Source organism: Giraffa tippelskirchi, chromosome 6 (genome assembly GCF_054371585.1).
Source record: "Giraffa tippelskirchi isolate mGirTip1 chromosome 6, T2T-mGirTip1v1.2.pri, whole genome shotgun sequence".
Classification (NCBI taxonomy): domain Eukaryota; kingdom Metazoa; phylum Chordata; class Mammalia; order Artiodactyla; family Giraffidae; genus Giraffa; species Giraffa tippelskirchi.
The window spans coordinates 96,039,460-96,059,126 of record NC_137280.1 but is presented as its reverse complement, the minus strand read 5'-3'; the positions used below and the strand labels follow the sequence as shown (position 1 = coordinate 96,059,126).

The 19,667-nt window shown below is 50.5% G+C and overlaps 1 protein-coding gene across 1 annotated transcript; it reads left to right on the top strand.

The window, feature by feature from the left end:
• The first annotated feature begins 103 nt into the window (after positions 1 to 103).
• YJU2 (YJU2 splicing factor homolog) lies at positions 104 to 15,946 on the top strand. The gene is made up of 8 exons (XM_081499721.1): positions 104 to 194; positions 3,000 to 3,100; positions 4,496 to 4,640; positions 6,828 to 6,962; positions 8,814 to 8,995; positions 10,165 to 10,285; positions 14,022 to 14,163; positions 15,363 to 15,946. Exons 1-8 carry the CDS (start codon positions 171 to 173, stop codon positions 15,473 to 15,475), a joined length of 963 nt encoding a protein of 320 aa, XP_081355847.1. The 5' UTR covers positions 104 to 170; the 3' UTR covers positions 15,476 to 15,946.
• The last annotated feature ends 3,721 nt before the right edge of the window (positions 15,947 to 19,667 follow it).

The window sequence follows — 19,667 nt, the reverse complement described above, 5'->3', positions numbered from 1 at the left end:
TGCCAGGCGGGGATCAGAACCAATGAAAAATGCAAGGCATGTACGCTGCAGCCAATAATAGCAGCTGAAGGAGGTGACGGAAGCGGAAATACAAAGGAGAGACGGGGAAGTTCGACAAGCACCAAGTGTAGACGGTGCTCTTGTGCTCGTGAAAAGAGTAAGAGGCGAAGATGTCGGAGCGAAAAGTTTTAAACGTAAGTGTTGGGCGACTACGGTTTTCGACCTGGGGCGAGACGTCTCGGAGCTCGGGTAGAAGGGGACTATGTATACCCTCATATTAGAACCTTTGTCTTCTTCTCCAACGGCCTTCCGTTGGGCGGGGCTCTCTAGACTCCTCCCAATCACTTTCAGTGGAGGCTGGAGTGTACCCAATCACCTGTAGGGGCGGAGCTTAGGCTATTTACCCAATCACTTCTGATTGGATTTTTAAGAGAATTATCCTATAAGTCTCTTGGGGGCGGAGGTTCCTTAGGACTGTTCTTCGCGCTTACACCCTCTTCTTCAGGAGGCGTGGCTCTGCTAAGTCCCGCCCCGCTTGGGGTTCTAGCCCCGCGTGTTCCTTGGAGGGATTCAGTTCAGTTCAGTTCAGTTCAGTCGCTCAGCCGTGTCCCACTCTTTGCGACCTCATGAATTGCAGCATGCCAGGCCTCCCTGTCCATCACCAACTCCCGGAGTTTACCCAAACCCATGTCCATCGAGTCAGTGATGCCATCCAACCATCTCATCCTCTGTCGTCCCCTTCTCCTCCTGCCCCCAATCCTTCCCAGCATTAGGGTCTTTTCCAATGAGTCAACTCTTTGCGTGAGGTGGCCAAAGTATTGGAGTTTCAGCTTCAACATCAGTCCTTCCAATGAACACCCAGGGCTGATCTCCTTTAGGATGGATTGATTGGATCTTCTTGCAGTCCAAGGGACTCTCAAGAGTCTTCTCCAACACCACAGTTCAAAAGCATCAATTCTGCGGCGCTCAGCTTTCTTCACCGTCCAACTCTCACATCCATACATGACACTGGAAAAACCATAGCCTTGACTAGACGGACTTTTGTTGGCAAAGTAATGTCTCTGCTTTTCAATATGCTATCTAGGTTGTCCATAACCTTCCTTCCAAGGAGTAAGCGTCTTTTAATATCATGGCTGCAATCACCATCAGCAGTGATTTTGGAGCCCCCAAAAATAAAGTCTGACACTGTTTCCACTGTTTCCTCATCCTTTGCTAACCTCTTTTGCTCTGCTGGAAGGGGATCCTTCCAATTGCATCAACTTCTCCCAGTTCTGTTGAGGAAGACTGGGAGTCTTGCGGTGTGGAGCTGGTTTCGGGAAGGCAGGGTTCAGCTTCTGGAGAAGAGCGCTGCGGAATTCTGAGTCCCTGTTCCCCACCTTCCAGGAAGGTGTGTGCTCCCGGGAAGGGGGTTGAGCTCCCCATCATGGGAGTGTGTAAGCCCAGGATGTCAGGACGAAGTAGAGAACAAACTTCCAGACTGATGGCTGGGAGCCCAGGTTTTCGAGGTCGGGTTGATGCCCCTTACTGTGACTCAGTGCTCTAATGTTTTAAACACCTATATTTGGACTCCAACCCCAGCCAGCCCCAGTGCAATGTGTTGGACTTCGAGTCCAAGAAGGTCCTTTCATCCTGAGGATCCAACTGAGAGCCCAGTTGTTTCCATAACTTACTGGTAGATACTTCTGTTCCAGGCACTGCTTTAAGTGTCATATTCATCAAATCTCAGGTGGACAGGTTATCCCATCTTTAGATGAGGAAACTGAGGCTCAAGAGAGGTTATGTGATAGTCAGAGAGTAGAGTAGTCAAACTCAGACACTCCCTCCCCCAGCTCTGCAACTCATGCTCCTAATCACTCTACCACAGTTTCCTGAGTCATGTCCCTGGTTCTGAATCCTGGCTCTGCTCTTCACCCTGTGTGATCCTGAGTAGCTGAAACCACCAGAACTCAGCTTTCTCCTCCGTGAAATGGGCACACCTTTCTCTATTTAATAGAGTCTTTGCAAAAAATTCCATCAGTCAGGGGACATCAAACTCTCTGTGTAGTACTTGGGGCTTCCCTGCTCGCTCAGCAGTAAAGAATTCCCCTGCAGTGCAGGAGATGCAGATTTGATCCCTGAGTGGGGAAAATCCCCTGGAGAAGGAAACAGCAACCCAGTCCAGTATTCTTGCCTGGGAAATCCTATGGACAGAGTAACCTGTTGGGCTACGGTCTGTGGGGTCACAAAGAATCAGACAAGACTGAGCGACTAAACAACAAGGTAGTACCTGGCACACAGGAAGTGTTCAGAACACAAAGTGCTTTATTTTTGGATTATCATATGTAATTCTTTTTTCCATAATCCAAGCTCTCCTTCCTCACATCTCCCATCTCAGGGTCCTATGCAGAAAGAGTTAATACTGCAGGCCTGAAGGCTGCTGCCTTAGATAGAAAGGCCAGCTTGCAATGCTGGACTTGGACTGGCATCTGGGAACTTGAATTTCAGGATGGTTCTCACCGTTCACTGAAAAGAATGGCTCCCTGTGCTTAAACTGTTTGTATAAATTGTGTGATTTGTGCTGAGCATCTGCTCCTCTCCTGGAGTCTGGAATCATTGTATGCACTGGGCAGATGTGCCTGTACGACCAGCCACCAGTGAAAACCCTGGGTGCTGTGTTCCCCTGAGCTCCCCTGGGAGACATTTCACATGTGTTGTCACAATATATCACTGGGGGAATTGACTCCATCAGGAGAAAACCCTGGGAGCTTGTACCTGGTCTCCCTGGGCCCTGCCTCATGCACCTTTTTGCCTTTGCTGGTTTTCCTCTGTGTCCTTTTGCTATTAATGAATAGTAGCCATGAGTACAAGTGTGTGAGCCTCCTAGGAGTTCTCTCATCAACTCACTGAACCTGGGGGTGGTATTAGGGACCCAGACACAGCTCCCCAGAGCACCTTCCCTCTGCCCCTGGCCTCCCTGGCACCTAAAAGCAGCTCCCCTGACACTACCTTCCTCCCCACAGAAATACTACCCCCCTGACTTTGACCCATCGAAGATTCCCAAGCTCAAGCTGCCCAAAGATCGGCAGTATGTGGTGCGGCTGATGGCCCCCTTCAACATGAGGTGAGTGACCCCTCAGGGCCCCTGCACTGGTCATGGTGGACAGACCCCATGCCCAGCATCCACAGAGAGCAGCCTGTCCCGGGAGCTCAGACCAGGTCACCAGTCCTGGCTCAGACATGAGCCCAGTAAGCGGGTGACCTGTCTTTCCTGCCATTGAGGATCAATCTCCCTGACTGCTCAGAGCTCCCACCCTGTGCCTGAGAACTCAGTCTTTGGTAGTAGAAGTGTGAGTATGAGACAGAATCCTGTACACATATTCACTTCCTCCAGCAGCCCTGTCTGTTCCTGCCCCAGGACCTTTGCATAGAGTGTTCCCTCTGCCTGGCATACACTTCGCTCTGCTCTCACATGGCCGGCTCTTTTTCACCCTCCAAGGCTTGGCTTAAATTTCATCCCCTCAGGAAAACCCTCATGATCCCCCACCCAACCCCATCTATGCTTCCCTCCCCTGCCACTAGTCCCCAGACCTAGTCCTTTGTTCCATCTTGTAATTACCATACCTCACCAATTCCCAGCCCCACAGTTCTTCACATCTTTGCACATCTGAAATGAAGTGGTAACCAAAGCCACCTTTGTTAGTGAAGTTCAGCGCATGTTTACATATTGCTGATCTGCTTCTCTTCTCTTTCTCCTTCATGCATTTGTTTTTATTCAGCAGTCATTTATTGGGTACTGTTGAGTGCCAGGGACACTGGGGGGATCAAGACTTGACCCCACAGAGTCCCAGTCTGGTGAGGGGTAGAGATAATAAACAAGTGCTCTGGCATATTCATGAAAAGCATATGTGAGACACACAGAATGTCACAAGGGAGTGACTGGATGCTGGTGGGGAAGGGGGGAGGGGGCTTTGCTGGGTGACTAGGGAAATGTCAGAAGAAATACCAGTGGAACTAGAATCTAAGGGTTGGAGGCTGTTACAGGCTATGGGAATTGCAATGGTGAAGGCCCACAGGTGGGACCGAGCTGGAGTGTTTGTAGGAGCAGCCAGGAGGCCGGCACACTGGGCCTGGGGAGCACAGGGGCTGAGCAGGAGGGGCTGAGGGAAGGCAGAGTGCCAGAGCTCTGCCTTGCTTCGTTTGGCATCCCCTCCAGTGGAATCCTCCCTCTGGAGGTCAGGATGCCCCATGAACACCAGGCTGGCTTATGGGAGTGGGCGACAGGCAAGTCTCACCTAGCTTTGGTCATCTGGGTGCTTCCCAAGAAGACAGGCAGATACTAGTGAGAAGAATATGCCGACTAAGGGGAATCCTTACTCACAGTGCGACAGGCTTCTTCGTAGGGAGGGAGCTCCCCGTCCCTGGAGGTATGCAAGTGGTTATCTGCCAGAATGCTTAAGGGTCCCACCAGCAAGAACCAGGGTACCGAGGTGACTTGAGTCCCTGTCCCTCCTCACAGATGTAAGACATGTGGAGAATACATCTACAAGGGCAAGAAGTTCAATGCCCGCAAAGAGACAGTGCAGAATGAGTCCTACCTAGGCTTGCCCATCTTTCGCTTCTATATCAAGTGCACGCGCTGCCTGGCAGAGATCACCTTCAAGGTAAGCAGACAGGCCAGTCCCTCCTCCACTGTGGGGGGTCACCACTCCTGTCCCCTCCCTCCAGGGAAATCTCATTTCACCTTCTCCCCAGGAAACAGCAGAAGTTCAGGGAGAAGTTCAGGGAGTGTTATTTATAAAGGCAGAAAACCAAGAAGCAACCTAGATATATAGTAACAAGGTTTGATGGACAGACTACTTACATTAGAATTTTTCATGGCTAATAGCAGTCATATTTGTACTTTCATTGTCATCCTAAGGGTGGTATTAAGAACTTGATGGACTTCCCCGGTGGTCCAGTGGCTAAAACTCCGAGCTTCTAATGCAGGCGGCCTGGATTCCATCCCTGATCAGGGAACTAGATCCTATATGCTACAACTAAGAGTTTACATGCTACAACTAAAGGGTTAAAAAAAAAAAAGAATTTGGGAAAGAGACGAAGAGAACATAGTTTTCTCTCCTCATACTTCTGTGCTGTTTGAGTATTTTTTTGCCAAAAGACTTTTTTCTTCCATTAAAGCATTAGATTTTATTAAAATAAGCAAAAAATACATTATAAATTGTTTTAATTATTTACTTTTTAAACACAGTTTTATGAGGTATGACTTATGTGCCATACAAGTCATTGTTTTAAAACGTATAATTCAATGGTTTTTAGTATATTCGTAATGTGCTAAACTGCATTCTCTAATTCCAGGACATTCTCATCACCCCCAAATTAACCTCCATCCCCTCCCCCAGCTTCTGGCAATCACGAATACACTCTGTGTCTCTGGTTTGTGTGTCTGGACATTTCCTATCAAGGAATCACACTCTATGTGGCCCTTTGTGTCTGACTTCTCTCATTGAGCCATCATGTTTTCAAAGTTCAAGAATGTTGTAGCAAGTATCAGTGTCTCTCTTCTTTTTAAAGCTGAGTAATATTCCCCTGTGTGGCTGGATCACATTTTGTTTGTCTACTGATTAGCTAATAGACAGTTAGGTGTCTCCAGAAAAATGTTTTCTTTACCTAAGTTGTAAAGTGTGTATATATTTAGATATTAATGAATACACATGAATTTTTTAAAGTTTAGAAAAGCTGTGGCAGAATGTTATAAATTGGCTTTTCTAATGAAGAATTTCAGCTGATGAAGTGTGTGTGTGTAAGATTACATACGTATGTTTGCGTGTCTGTGAGTGTGTGGTGAAAATAGAACTCCAAGCAGGACAGTAAGATAAACACTGAAAAATTGGTTTACTACTTTTCTTTGCCCAGCCAGTCACCAGGCATAGAAACACTTACATCAGTGTCCTGTATGGTTTTCAAAAAATGTGCTCTGGATACACGTGCACACAAGGATCACTCTCCTCCTTGCTCTTTCTTTTAAACAGTAAACATCTTATTTTGGAGTAGTGTCAGATTTGTAGAGAAGTTGCAAAGATAGCAGAGAGTTCCCATCTGCCCCTCACCGTCTTCCCCTCCTGTTTTACAGCTTCCATTTCCACATTGTATCTGCCACAATAAGAAACCAACACTGGATTGTTAGATTGTTACTTTTAACCAAATTCCAGACATGACACAAATTTCAATTTTTCCACTAATGTCACCTTTCTGTTCCAGAGTCTCATCCAGGATACTGTGTTATATATTGCTTCTCTGTTTTATAAGCACAAATAGGAGCATGCTTTATACATAGTAGATGTGTAATTTATAATCAAAGGAAGGTCAAGTGCACATGTGTGCACAAACACATACAGAAAGGATTTGTGCAGGGACTTCCCTGGTGGACCAGTGGTTAAGAATCTGCACTTCCCACTGCACAGATCAGGGGTTCGTTCCTTGGTCAGGAAACAAAGATACCACATGTGATGCCGTGTGGTCAAAACATTAAAAAAAAAAAAGATTTGTGCAGAGACCCAGAAATGTATTTGCAAACACGTGGAGAGTGAAGGTCAGCAGAGGGACAGCGGGCAGGTGGAGAAGGATCTGAAAATCCATGCTAGGGAGTTCAGTGATTCTGTGAAAGGGGACAGGAGCACTGGAAAGAAAGAACTGTACTCGCCAAAGCAATAAGACAGGAAAAAGAAAGAATCAGTGTTAAGAGGCATGAAACAGGGAAAGAAGGTGTTGCAGGCTGCTAGCCACTGTTCAGCAGAAGTTTTTAATGCTCAGAGATGTAGGAGCTGACATCTGTCCATCCTCCCTCCCAGACAGACCCCGAAAACACAGACTACACCATGGAGCATGGAGCCACGAGGAACTTCCAGGCCGAGAAGCTCCTGGAGGAGGAGGAGAAGAGGGTGCAGAAGGAGCGGGAGGACGAGGAGCTGAACAACCCCATGAAGGTGAGTCAGGCACCGCCTGTGCGCACGTGTATGTGTGTGAGTGAGTGTATGTGTGTGTGTGCCTGTGTGTGGGTGCTGATGGAGTCAATTCCCTGCCGGAGACCTGCTCCAGCTGGTCAGGGTTCCCTCAGGATGGATGGCGTCGGCGATAAGAATGAGAAGACACAGCGAGTCGTGGTGTTTCCAAGTGTCTTCTGACTTTATTGCTTTCAAGGCAGCTTTTATATTTTTAGTAGCACATAGAAACAAATGTAAAGTATAGAGTCATGCCAAACCAGACTAATGGGTCAGCAGTTTTTGACCCTTATCGGAACCAGGACACTGTTCGTGTTTCTTAGTTACAAAAGGTTTAAAGTCATTTACATCATCTTCTGGCCTTGAGGCCTGCTAACATCTGGTGACTCTTTTATTGATAAGGGTTGATCAGCCAGGACACTTTTGCATCAGGCACAGAAAGTACCAGGGTTACATTTTTTAAAGAAAACAGGCACAGCAGATTATGACAAAGAAAGAATTCACAAACTCAGAGTTTCAAGGTAAAACCCGTTTTCTGTACTCTATCATATACCTTGAGCCTAACAGAGAAGAATGTGGTCCCATAAAGTCATGGCACAGCAGCTGAAAGCACCAAGGTCAGTGCTTAGCAAAATCACCGGCTGAATTAACAATCGTCTTATTGTTTGTATTAAAGCTAAATTTTTATTTATATAAATCCCTAACTATTATGCTTTCATTATAGAGGTTAAATACGTTAAGAGCAAAAACACAGTGAGTAAATGTAGACTAAGTAACAGTTTTATAAAGTAATGCTTTTTATATTTTTTAATGAGCCCTTTTTCTTATGAAGGGCTCTGTGCCCATTGAGGCTTTCTGTGTGGAGGCTTTCAGTATTGTTTATTGTTAAGGAGCTGTCATGCACATTAGCTCCAAAGGCACAGGTACATTTATTAAACAAACCAATATGCTAGCAAGAGGAATTTAGATTAGCATACTCTATATCCTAGATAATTTTATTAAGGTGCTACCGTTCAGGGGCCTTATCGATTGAGGTTTCAGAATGATCTATTTTAGAAGAGAATCAGGAAAAGCCTTTTGCCTAAGTCACAGAAAATAAGAAGAGGTTTATTATAGCAAACATCAGAAAGACAGATACCGTCTTTAAGGTGAGCGCTGAGGCAGCCTTCTGAGAATCCCTGAGGCCTGAGTAGCTCTGCTCGTCAGGTCTTCTCCTCATGACTCTGTCATGGGTAGGATCTCGTGGGCTGGCTCCCGGCAATTCCCCTTCCTGCTTAATCCTGCAGGCAGGGTGTTGGGGTGGGGAGAATGGTCAGTAGTATTCTAAGATGTCCCCAAGACCCCCGCCTCCTAGTCACACATGCTGCGTGGTCCCAGGACTGCGTATACAAGGATCTTACTCCCATGATCAAGTTAAGATTAAACTATGGCCCAGATGACCTCACGAAACAGGGATTGCCCAGAATGGGCCTGACCTGTCACTTGAGTCCCTTAACTTGGGTGTAGAGTCCAAGACGGCGGGAGTCTTTTTTTTTTTTAACCTATATTATTATTTTTACTTAGTGACGGAGCCAGGCTGGAAGTCCAGGTCACCTGGTTCCAGTACTGACTAGCCACATGGTCTCGGGCGATCTCTTCCCCTTCCCCAAGCCTCAGTGTTCTGAGCCATGAAGTGGGTGCAGCCAAGGGACCAGGCACTGTTAACCCAGGGCCTGGGGTTGGGGGTCCTTCCCTTGCCCATGGTGATGCCCTAAGGTCAGGCAAACCATGCAGGGTGGCGGAAGGGGTTGAGTCACAGTGCCCTCAGCCCCACGTCCATGCCCCGGTCCCCACTAGGTGCTGGAGAACAGAACCAAGGACTCCAAGCTGGAGATGGAGGTCCTGGAGAACCTGCAAGAGCTCAAAGACCTGAACCAGCGACAGGCCCATGTGGATTTTGAGGCCATGCTGCGGCAACACCGCCTGTCGGAGGAGGAGCGGCAGAGGCAGGAGCAGGAGGAGGATGAGCGGGAGATGGCGTGAGTGGGAGAATGGGGCCAGAGCCAGGGTGCCCACCCACCTCCCAGCCTTTGCTGTGCCCTTCCCTCTGCGTGGAATCCCCCTTCCTGATCTTTGCATGGCTCCCATCTCGGGGAGGCCTTCCCCACATCCCACTCCCCATCTCGTTTTCTCTCTTGTGGCATCTGTGTCAGGGTCCCCAGGACCACCCCCAGGTTGAGTGGTTAATTAGAATGAAAAATTATAGGGAAAAATCAACAGCAGGAAAAGGCATGGGGCAGGGTTGGGGGATTGGGGACAAAATTTCAGAGTCTTCTGCCTGTCATGAGATGGGCTTAATTCCCCCAAAATGAGACGTGATGGCGTGAGTGAGGTGCGGTCCCTGGGGAGGCTCATGAGACCTAGCTTGGGGTTCTCATTGGGGGCCAGTCATGCAGGCGCCTGTGCAGTTGGCCAAGCCCCCAGACTCCAAGAGGAGAGTGCACCCCTTGTTTGCCCAGATAGTATTGGGGCAGGGAGCCTCCCATCAGTGAGGGTAGCAGGAGTCCCAGAGTCCAGGTCCAGTTGCCCCTGAGGGCTGGTCTGGCAAGCCAGCCTTTCTGAGGCTTCGGCCTCAGGCCTTCTGTCCATGCTTCTGCAGGGCACCTCCCACTTTCTGGAACCTTGTTGCTGATTCACTCCTTTCCTGATATGTCTTCTGTCCTTCACCTAAAATCTGAACAGGGACTTAGTTTGGCTTCTGCATGCAGGGCCTGGAAGGGGGTTGGACACATAGTAGGTGGATAGCCAGTACTGTGGGGTTGGCAGGTCAGTGAGACTGGAATTAGCAGCGAGAGGAGTCTGCGTTCACTGAGCCCGTTTTGGATACGGGCACTGTTCTGAGTCTGAGTTTGGACCCACCGTTACGGTGGTCGAGGGAACTAAGGTGCGAGGAGCCGTACACACTGCCCTGACTGAGGTCCCCCAGCTGGGGTTCAAATCAAGACAGGCTGGTTCCAGCCTCCAAGTGCTTAACCACCCCACTGGGTTCAGTGGACAAAGAACTTTTTTTTAAGATATTTGTGCACCCCCATCCCCCACTCAGTGAGGCTAGGAAAGGGCAGCCAGGTACTTCATTATTGGGGGGGAGGGTCCTGGCCACTGTTCCCCTGAAAAAGCATGTCCCCGAGTTCCACGTCCCTTCCTGCAGAGCGCTAGTGGAGGAATCAAGGAAAAGAAGACTTCTTGAAGACTCTGACTCAGAGGAGGACACCACCCCCACCCAGCCCCAGCCAGCCCTCCGGCCCAACCCCACCGCCATCCTGGACGAGGTGAGTGGGGCCACCCGCATTCCCAAGCGCTCTCAGGTGAAGCAGGGACAAGGTAAGCCAGGGCTTGGCTTCACTTTGTCTTGAAAGGCCACAGACGGTCCAGGTCATAGTACTCAACTCTGCTGTCGTGGCACTAAACAGCCGTGGATTGTATTATGAATAAGTAGGTATGGCCATATGCCAGTAAAACTTTATTTACAAAGACAGGTTGCAGCCCTCCGGGACAGTAAGATTTTCTTTTTTTTTCTATTATTTTTTTATTGGCGTATAATTACTTTACAGTGTTGTGTTAACTTCTGCTGCACAACAGCGTGAATCAGCTATATGTATACATGTATCCCCTCACTCCCATCCCACCCCTCTAGGTCATCACACAGCACCAGGATGAGCTCCCTGTGTTGTATAGCAGCTTCCCACTAGCTATCCATTTTACACATGGTAGTGTATATACATCAGTGCCTCTCTCCCAGCTCAACCCACTTTCTCCTTTGCCCTACTTGTGTCCACAAGTCCATTCTTTATGTCTGCGACTCTATTCCTGCCCTGAAAATCCAGGGCTGTAGTTTTCCACCCCTTCTCCAGCTGCAGAAACAAGGAGACTTGCTAGATTTAGAGACCTCAGGCAGATGTTGATTTCTCAGCCCTGTTCCATGGAGTCATTCAGGGATCCAGGCTCCTCACTTCTCCTAGTTCTGCCCTGTCCTAGAGCATGGCTGCCAGCTCTGTGGTCACAGCTGGCTCAGAGCACCCTGGGGTTCCGGCTGTGGGAAGGCAGAGGGGGTGTGGAGGAGCACCTGCCGGTGCCTGGAGGCCCAGGTTCAGATGCCACCCACACCCAGTCCCCTGGAACGTGGAATCCTAGTGGCTGGACATAGTCATGTGGCTGCCAAGAACTGCAAGGGAGACTGGGAGCTGCCCATGCTATTATTAGCAGAAAGAAGAGAAAAAGAGGGTTGCGGGAGTTGGGGGTAGGGGGTTGTCTAGCATTTTTCACCACAGCTGTCTTATCCAAGGTCATTGAAGCCACTCTGGTTAATCGAAGGAGGGGCTTAAAATGGGAAATGATAAATAATGCAGAGACCCCAGGAACTTTTTTATAACTCAAAACACATTCCCGTTTGGATTAGTTAAATACCAATCCAACCACTGGACAGGACCCAAAGTAACAGCAGTCTCAACTGCATAGACGTTACTTTTCTCTCAAATAACAGTTGTACATGGCCATGCTGAATAGGGAAGGTGGACCCTGGTGTCCGGGGCATCCTCCTCCTCATTGTCCTGCCATCTCCAGGATGATGCCCTCAATGCAGGGCAGCTCACGCTGGCCAGTGGGAAGAGCTGGGGACAGGGGAGGACATTGAAGGTAACAATATCTTTGGTTGAACAGATCCTTCTGCTCACACCCCATTGGTCAGAACTGAACCACCTGCCCACATCCTGATGCAAAGGGGTCTGGGAAATGTAGTCTTTCACAGGGGCAGCCATGTTCCAGCCGAGAATTCTGAAGAGGATGGGTTTGGGGGTCATGCACTCTTACTTGTCAACCTTTTGACGTAGAACCAAGATATTTTCTTTGAGGCTGCATCCCCTGAACAGAGTTCTCTCTCTGTCTTTCTTGCATAATCCACCCTCAGAATTCACCTAAAATTTCCCCTTTGTTTATTTCTTTCAAGTGGAATAAGAGATTGAAAGTTCTTTCAAAGCAATATGGCCTTGTATGATTTTTTTCCCCCCAGTCTTTTCTTTTAAGTCTATTTTATTATTTTATTTTGGCAGCACTACACAGCATATGGAATCTTAGTTCCCCCACCAGGGATTGAACCTGTGCCCCCTGCAGTGGAAATATGGACTCCTAACCACTGGTCTACCAGGGAATTCCCTCCACCTAGTCTTTTGTTGTTGTTGCTGTCTATTTCTTTATTTTGGCCACCCTGGGTCTTCAGCGTTGCAAGCGGGCTTTGTCTAGTTGTGGTCAGTGGGGTGTACTCTCTAGTTTCCGCGCAAGGTCTTCTCATTACTGTGGCTTCTCTTCTTTCGGAGCACAGGCTCTAGGACGCATGAGCTAAGTAGTTGTGGTGCACAGGCTTAGTTATCCCTTGAGATGTGGGATATTCCCAGACCTGGGATCAAATCTGTGTTCTCTGCACTGGCAGGCAGATTCTTGACCCCTGGACCATCTGGGAAGTCCTCCCCATGATGACCCAGTGGCTAAGTTAGGTTACTATAGTCTTGGATAACTATTAAGTCTTTTCTGGTTATCTTGCTTGTAGCTAATTTGATAGTGGACTTTTTTGTTTTATTATGCATTATACAAACTTCACTGTAACGTTACAGAAGAATCTCTCTTTTCACCCCTCTGTCCCCTGGGTTTAGTTTAATGGGAACCCATGATGGTGTTTGACAAAAAGTCAAAGGACAGAAATTAATTCCACCAGTCAGTTCAGTGGTGCCAGATGAGCAAGCTTCGGCTGGGACTGCCAGTCTCTCTGTTACCCCAGTGGACAGCATCTGTCCTGGTCACCACATGGGGAATGCAGTGTGGCCACTGTGTCCTCCTCCTCCCCCTGCCCCCACCCCAGCTGTGCCAGCCCCCTAGATGGGCCAGCCTCAGTCCATATCACGTTCTCACTTGCTGACTTCTCCCTGTCTGACCTCAGCACCAGGTTCCTCCCCTGACCACCTGATCGACAGCAGCTGTCCCCTTCCCCCACCCCCACACTGTCACATCACCCTGACTTCTTTCTTTCCCATCACTGATTAAGACAATGGTGTCCTGGGACTTCCTTGGAGGTCCAGTGGTTAAGACTCTATGCTCCCATTGCAGGGGGCACATTTTCGATCCCTGGTCAGAAAGCTAGATCCCACATGCCACACAGCCAAAAACACAAGGATGATGGTGGTTGTCCTGACCATCTACTTGCCCGTTCACCCTCTCTCCTCCCCAGATGGTGAGCTCTGTGAAGGCAGCCCCCTGCCGTTGTGCTCCCCCCGCACCCCCAACCCCAACAGGGCCTCTTGCTTCTAGTGGTTTCCAGTTCCTCTTTTTAAACATCAAACATAAAAGGGGCCCCTTCTGATAAGACTGAAGAGCTGGATGTGGACTGAGCCCCCTTCTGCCTCCCCCTAACTAGTGCCCTCCCCCTCACTAGGCACCAGGGAGGTGCCTGCATCCCCCTTCATTCCCTCAAACATGTTGATTGAGCACCTACTACAGACGAGATCGGGTGTGTTCAGGTTGATATGGCCCTAGACTGAGCTCCTACTACAGACTCAGCAGTGAACAGGCAGGACCCCACAGCGGCTGGGGAGGCGGCTAATAAAGCAGTGGAGGGCACCGTGGACACAAACGTGCGGCTTTCACTCGAGCTTGAACTGTGAGGAGAGGCGTCTCAGGGTTGCAGATACTTGAGATGGGTACTGAAGGATGAGTAGGAGTTCACCAAGTGATCTCGAAACAAAGTGGGTGAGGTGAGCAACCTCAATGTATGTGATTTAGGAAGTGTAAGGATAGAGTGTAAGGGATAAAAAATGGGCAGAGGCCTTGAGTACCAAGCTTAGGGCAATGGGGAGCCACAAAGGAGGTTAGAGCAGTGGGGAGAGGGCTGGTCAGCACCACAGGAGGAGTGGGGCTGGTAAAGATCCTGGCTCAGCTGGGGACTAAGAGCAGGGAGGCCAGAGGAGGGGCAGATTGGAGACAGATCACCCAATCACATCCTGCATCCCCCACCCCCGGCAGACCCCGAAAGCCAAGAGGAAGGCAGAGAGCTGGGAGCGCAGCGTGGGTACCCTTGGCAGCAGGCCCCAGCTGTTGGGCCTGGTCATGAAGAAAACAGACCTGGACAGCAGCATCCAGCGAGGAAGAGCCCCGCCCCTCCCAGGTAAGTTCAGTCCCTTAGCTGCATGCAGTGCCTCAGGCAGCCACCAGGTGGTGCTGTTCTGTTGAGAGAGGGCAGGGTGAGGTGTGTCCCCAGCTAGGGTTGAGGGGAGAAGGGCTGGAGTTTCCTTTTTTGTTTTAATTAAGAGGAGCAAGCTGTTGTTTAGTCGCTAAGTCGTGTCTGACTCTTTCACGACCCCATGGACTGTAGCCCGCCAGGCTCCTCTGTCCATGGCTTTCCGAGGCAAGAATACTGAAGTGGGTTGCCATTTCCTTCTCCAGGGGATCTTCCTTACCCAGGTATCGAACCCCCATCTCCTGCTTGGCAGGCAAATTTTTTACCACTGAGGCACCAGGGAATCCCAAAAGGAGCAAGTGCTCGCTTTTAAAACCCCATTCAGAGGCCTGTAGGATAAATTGTCTGATCTCGTGGCTGCCCATACCCCATACATGGACAGTGGCCCCAGCCTCCCAGGTCGGGTCCTGGGCATCCGCATCTTGGCTGTTGTGTCACCAATGCTGTGTGTGGCCCCCGGGCCCTAGGGAGGAGGAGAATTAGGATGAGGTGGGCCCTGTGAGGTGGAAAGAGCAGGAACCCCCATGCCTACGTGTGCTTGTCCCATGGCCTTGGTCCAGGGCCCTCACCCCCACCCTGGGCCTGAGCTTCCTGTCCTGGAAGGTGCTGGTGATAACAGGATCAGCCTCATGGGTCCTCAGAAGCTTTGGGGCCAGTTCCCTGACATGCTCCCAGTCAGGCGCCTGCAGTAGATCCTGGTGCCCAGGGAGCCTTACAGATGCGTGACCATGTTTATTGAAACAGTTACTACTCCGTTTGTCAGATGAGGAGACTGAGGCCCAGAGAGGTGGAGCCACTTACCCTCAGCCATACAGTCGGGGTGGGTGGTGGAACCAAGGTCCGCCCCTCTTCATCACCATGGTACACGGCTTCACTTGGGACCTGGAACATTTCTGTTTTCTGCGCTGCACCCCCAACAGGGCACCTGTATCCACCCGGCTCCGATTTCAGAAGTGGAGCTGCTGGGTCAAGGGGTGTGCGGGTTTAAACTGTGATGGGTCTGCCAGATACTTTCCAGAAAGGCTGCACACAAGCAGGAATGGCTGGTCCTGCTCTGCTGACCTCCCCTAGGCTCAGCCCGCCTGGAACAGTCCCAAGGTGACTGCTAGCTCTTGCCTCTCCCCCAGGTGCAATGAAGAACGGACAGGCAGCTGGCCCAGCACCCCAGACGCCCGGCACGTCCTCCCTGAGCCAGCTGGGCGTGTATTCTGACAGTGAGGACAGCAGCGGCAGCAACTGAGGCCCACCTGCCCTTCCCTGGTCATGGTCACACAGCCAGCTGCAGCTGTGGTCCAGGCCAGAGGCCTTGGAACCGAGCAGAATCACAACTGGACAAGCGTGAACGTCCTCCGAGGCCGGCAGGGTGAGCGAGGACTTCAGCTGAGAGACTCGATTTCCTTCCTGTCCCCAGGTCACTCTGCAACATCCTGGAGCAGCCTCAAGGTCATCTCTGTGACAGTCCCCAAGAGGCCAGCCGTGCTTTGGGCACGGGGCGGGGCGGGGCGGGCCCACCCACCCATCACCCCCGCTGGGCTCCATCCCTTTTCACCACAGAACCATCTGGAACCAATGGAAAGAACCTGCTGATCTGGCCTGGGCGCCTTCTGTCTGTCAGTGTCTGAGGAGGGAATGTCAGAAGCACACAGCGTAGCCAGTCCTGGACCCCTGACTCTCAGAAACCACCAGCTAATAAATGCTCATTATTTTGTAAGCTCAGTTTGGGGCTAATTTGTAGAAAGCTGATAAAGTCAGGAGACCAGTGAGTCTGACTCCAAACCTCCTGTTCTTTCAAGGTTGCCGGGTTCCACCTCATGTATTCCCCTCTGACTGCAGTGTTTTCTAGTTGAAGGTCCTGTGCCCCTGCCAGACCTGTGCATGCAGTGTGTGCTCTGTCACTTCAGTCGTGTCCAGCTCTTTGCGCCTGTGGACTGTAGCCCGCCAGGCTCCTCTGTCCCTGAGATTCTCCAGGCAAGAATACTGGAGTGGATTGCCATCCCCTCCTCCAGGGGATCTTCCTGACCCAGGAATCAAACCTGAGTCTCTGTGGCTCCTGAGTTGCAGGTGGGTTCTTTACCACTAGAGCCACCTGGGAAGCCCCTTCACAATCGAATGAACCTCCATCTCCTCTCTCCCGCCCTTCCTGGGGTCACTGACATCAGCCCTTCTCTCACACACCCACATACATACAGGCTTTCATTCAACATTTGAATAAAGAGGCTTTGTGGTTTTCAATGTCAGAGTTTGTGGGGTGAGACCCACCCCCCTGCCCACATTGGGGATCTGCTTTCCTACGATTTCCTTGCTTAGGGATTGAACAGAGAGGTAAACCAGGGTCCTGCTAGGGCTTCCAACGGGGGCTCAGGGGCTTCACATCAAGGCTCTGAGGCTGCAAGACAGGGGCAGGGAGGCCTGGTTCCCAAGCCCCAACAGTGGGGGTTGGGGCAGGCCCACCACGCTGGCAGCTAGTAAGAACTGGTGCCTCGTGCACCTCTGTTCCCAGTTCTGCACTCAATAGCATCATGTTTATGGCTTAACATTGGCCACCTCAGGAGTGTTTACACCATGGAAATCGGCAGATGCTGCAGGAGCCAGTTGTGAAGCCCATGTCAGCACACGACTGCCCGTTTCCCCCCAACTCAGCATCCTGTTGTCAGTGCCTGGGATGTAGGCCTTTCAGAGGCTCTGGGTAAAAACAAATCATCCAGGGACTTCTGCGGTGGTCCAGTGTTAGCACTCAGTACTTTCACTGCCGAGGGCCCAGGTTCAATCCCTGTTTGGGGAATTAAGATCCCATAAACTGCATGGTGTGACCAAAATTTAAAAATAAAATAGAAAAAAATGAATAAGTCATCTAGCTTAAGTAGTTGTGAAAAGATACTGGGTTGGGAGCTCTCTGGCTCATTTTTTTAAATTATTATTTTATTTATTTGGGTGTATCAGGTCTTAGTTGCGGTGCATGAGCTTAGTTGCCCTGTGGCATGTGGGATCTTAGCTCCCAACCAGGGATCAAACCCTCATACCCTACATTGGAAGGCGGATTCTTAACCACTGGACTACCAGGGAAGTTCCTCATTTGGATTGATTCTTTCAGACTGTGTTCTGGAACTCCCATTGCTCTCAATTCACTGCAGTTTTTGCCATGTATGAGCACCGTCCGTTACTATTATTTACTTAGTATTGTTAAGTGTTACCCTAACTTCATTCTAAAACACAGGTCACCAAACTACAATCCACAGGCTAAATCTGGCCCATGGCCTGTCTTTGTATATAAAGTTTTATTGGCACACCAACACACCTGTTTGTGTGCATGTCACCCATGACTGCCTTTGCTCTCTGGTGGCAGAGGTGAGTGGTTAAGACTGATTCCATGACCTACAAAGCCAAAATAGGTATTCTCATACACCATAATAGGATTAACAAATGATACTAGAGGTGGTGCTAACAATGATGCAATTAAAGCAGGATAGGAAAGTTCTGGTGGTGCTAACAATGATGCAGTTAAAGCAGGATAGGAAAGTTCTGATGGGGCTGCCTTAGGAGTTATGTGTACTGCCTGTGGCTCCCTGTATTGGTTACCTAATGCTGTGTAACAAATGATCCCCAAATTTAGCAGCTTAAACAACAGGAATCTGAGTGTTATTTCACTGGGTTCTTGGCTTCAGAGTCCATCACAGATGTAGCTGAGATGTTGGCCAGGGCTGGGGTTTCATATGAAGGCCTGACTGGGGCAGGATCCACTTCCAAGCTCACCCATGTGGTTGTTGGCAGAATTCATTTTTCATAGACTCTTAGCCAGAGGCCACCCTCAGTTCCCCACCTGCATAGACCTCTCCAATGGTTGGTCTCCTAAGGAGGAGAGTCTGCTAGAAGTGACAGCCCATCACCATTGCCATGCTCTGTTGGTTGGAAGCAGCCACACAGCGCTGCCCCCGCCATGTTCCAGAGGAGGTGCTCACACGTGGGTGCAACCACCAGGAGGGTGGGGTCATGGGGGCCATCCATGGTGGCCAAGGTCGAAACACCCGAGGGTCTACCTACAGATCCCTCAGGCTTTGCAAGGGTCTGTGTGTTGACGAGTGTGTCCCTGGCACCTGAGACCATTCTTGTACTTTGTAGGTGTTCACTGAATGTGTGTGGCCTGAGTGGGTGTCTCCTCATTCACTGAGGAGGAGATTGAGGCCCAGGGAACCACATGCTTCTTCCCACTCTCTGCCGCCCTCCCCTTTCCACCATGCTGGAATTGTTTCTTTCATTCTTATTTTTCCTGTAGGGCTTTACACTTTGTTCTCCAACCCATGTCCTGGGAACAGTTTGGCTCTCAGCCCCCAATTGCCTTGCTGGGTTTTCCAGGGTAGAGCGGGCAGAGGGATTGCATAGCAACACATTGGGGGCTGTCCTGTGTGCTGACCTTCCAGGGCCTCACCCTGCACCCACTGCCTGCCTTGAGCTTGCCTCCCCCCGACCATCTCCCCCTTTTTCTGAAAGCTGCCCTTCCCACCTCGCTGCTGACAGTCCCATTCCCCACGAGCTCCATGTCTGTCATCTGGTCCTTGGGAGCTGTCAGGCCTCATCCGGAATCTCCTCCATCAACTCCCCTGGGGACTGCCTGGCTGCCGGAGCACATCAGAGGGACCGGGGTTTGGGGGTGGCCTCCGCTCTGCTGGAGCCCCCGCCTGCCTGAGCCTGGGCTCCACAAAGAGACAAGGGGCTGCTCCTACTTGCTCCTGCTTCCCAAGCTCCCTACACGCCCATGCCCTCAGGCACATGTTCCCCATTTCACCGAGTGGGTGAGGGGCAGGACCTGGCTTTGAAACAGCAAGGCTCGGAGGCTACATCTTTGATTACCAGGACCTATAGACTGGCAGCTTCCAGGGGCTGGTCGGTGCCTCCCCCATCAGGTTGGAGATGGGCCCTGCAGGGCCATGTCTCCATTAGACTGAGAGCCCTTGAAAGCAAGTACATATTTCTCCCATCAGACTGGGTGCTTCAAAGGGCAGGATCATGCCTCCTCCATGAGACTGAAAGCTCCTTAAGTCAGAGCCACGCCTCTCCCTTCAGACTGGGAGCTTATTAACACATGCATATATCTCCTCCATCAGACTGGGGGCTTCCCAGGGCAGGACCATGTCTCTCCCTTCAGACTGAGCTAAGAAAGGCAGGGCTGTGTCCAGGAGATTCTGAGGGCAGAGGTCGTCTCTCCTTTCAGACTAGGAGCCCCTAAGTTGAGGCGACTTCCCCTCCATCAGATCAGGAGATTTCAAGCCCCATCATGGTCACCCCCACCCGGTCCCCACCTGTCCTAGTGCCTTGGCTCCCATCCCCACTGCAGATATGGGGACCCCCGGCCAGGGACGTCCTCTTGCTTCTTCCTGATATCCCAGACACCATAAGCATATATTGAGCACCTACTGTGTGCCATACAAGGAAATATC

Coding starts and splice junctions, on each gene's coding strand:
- YJU2 (XM_081499721.1), top strand. CDS start 171: ATGTCGGAGCGAAAAGTTTTAAAC. Junction 3,101..4,495: donor ATGGCCCCCTTCAACATGAG/GTGAGTGACCCC, acceptor CCCTCCTCACAG/ATGTAAGACATGTGGAGAAT. Junction 14,164..15,362: donor AAGAGCCCCGCCCCTCCCAG/GTAAGTTCAGTC, acceptor CCTCTCCCCCAG/GTGCAATGAAGAACGGACAG.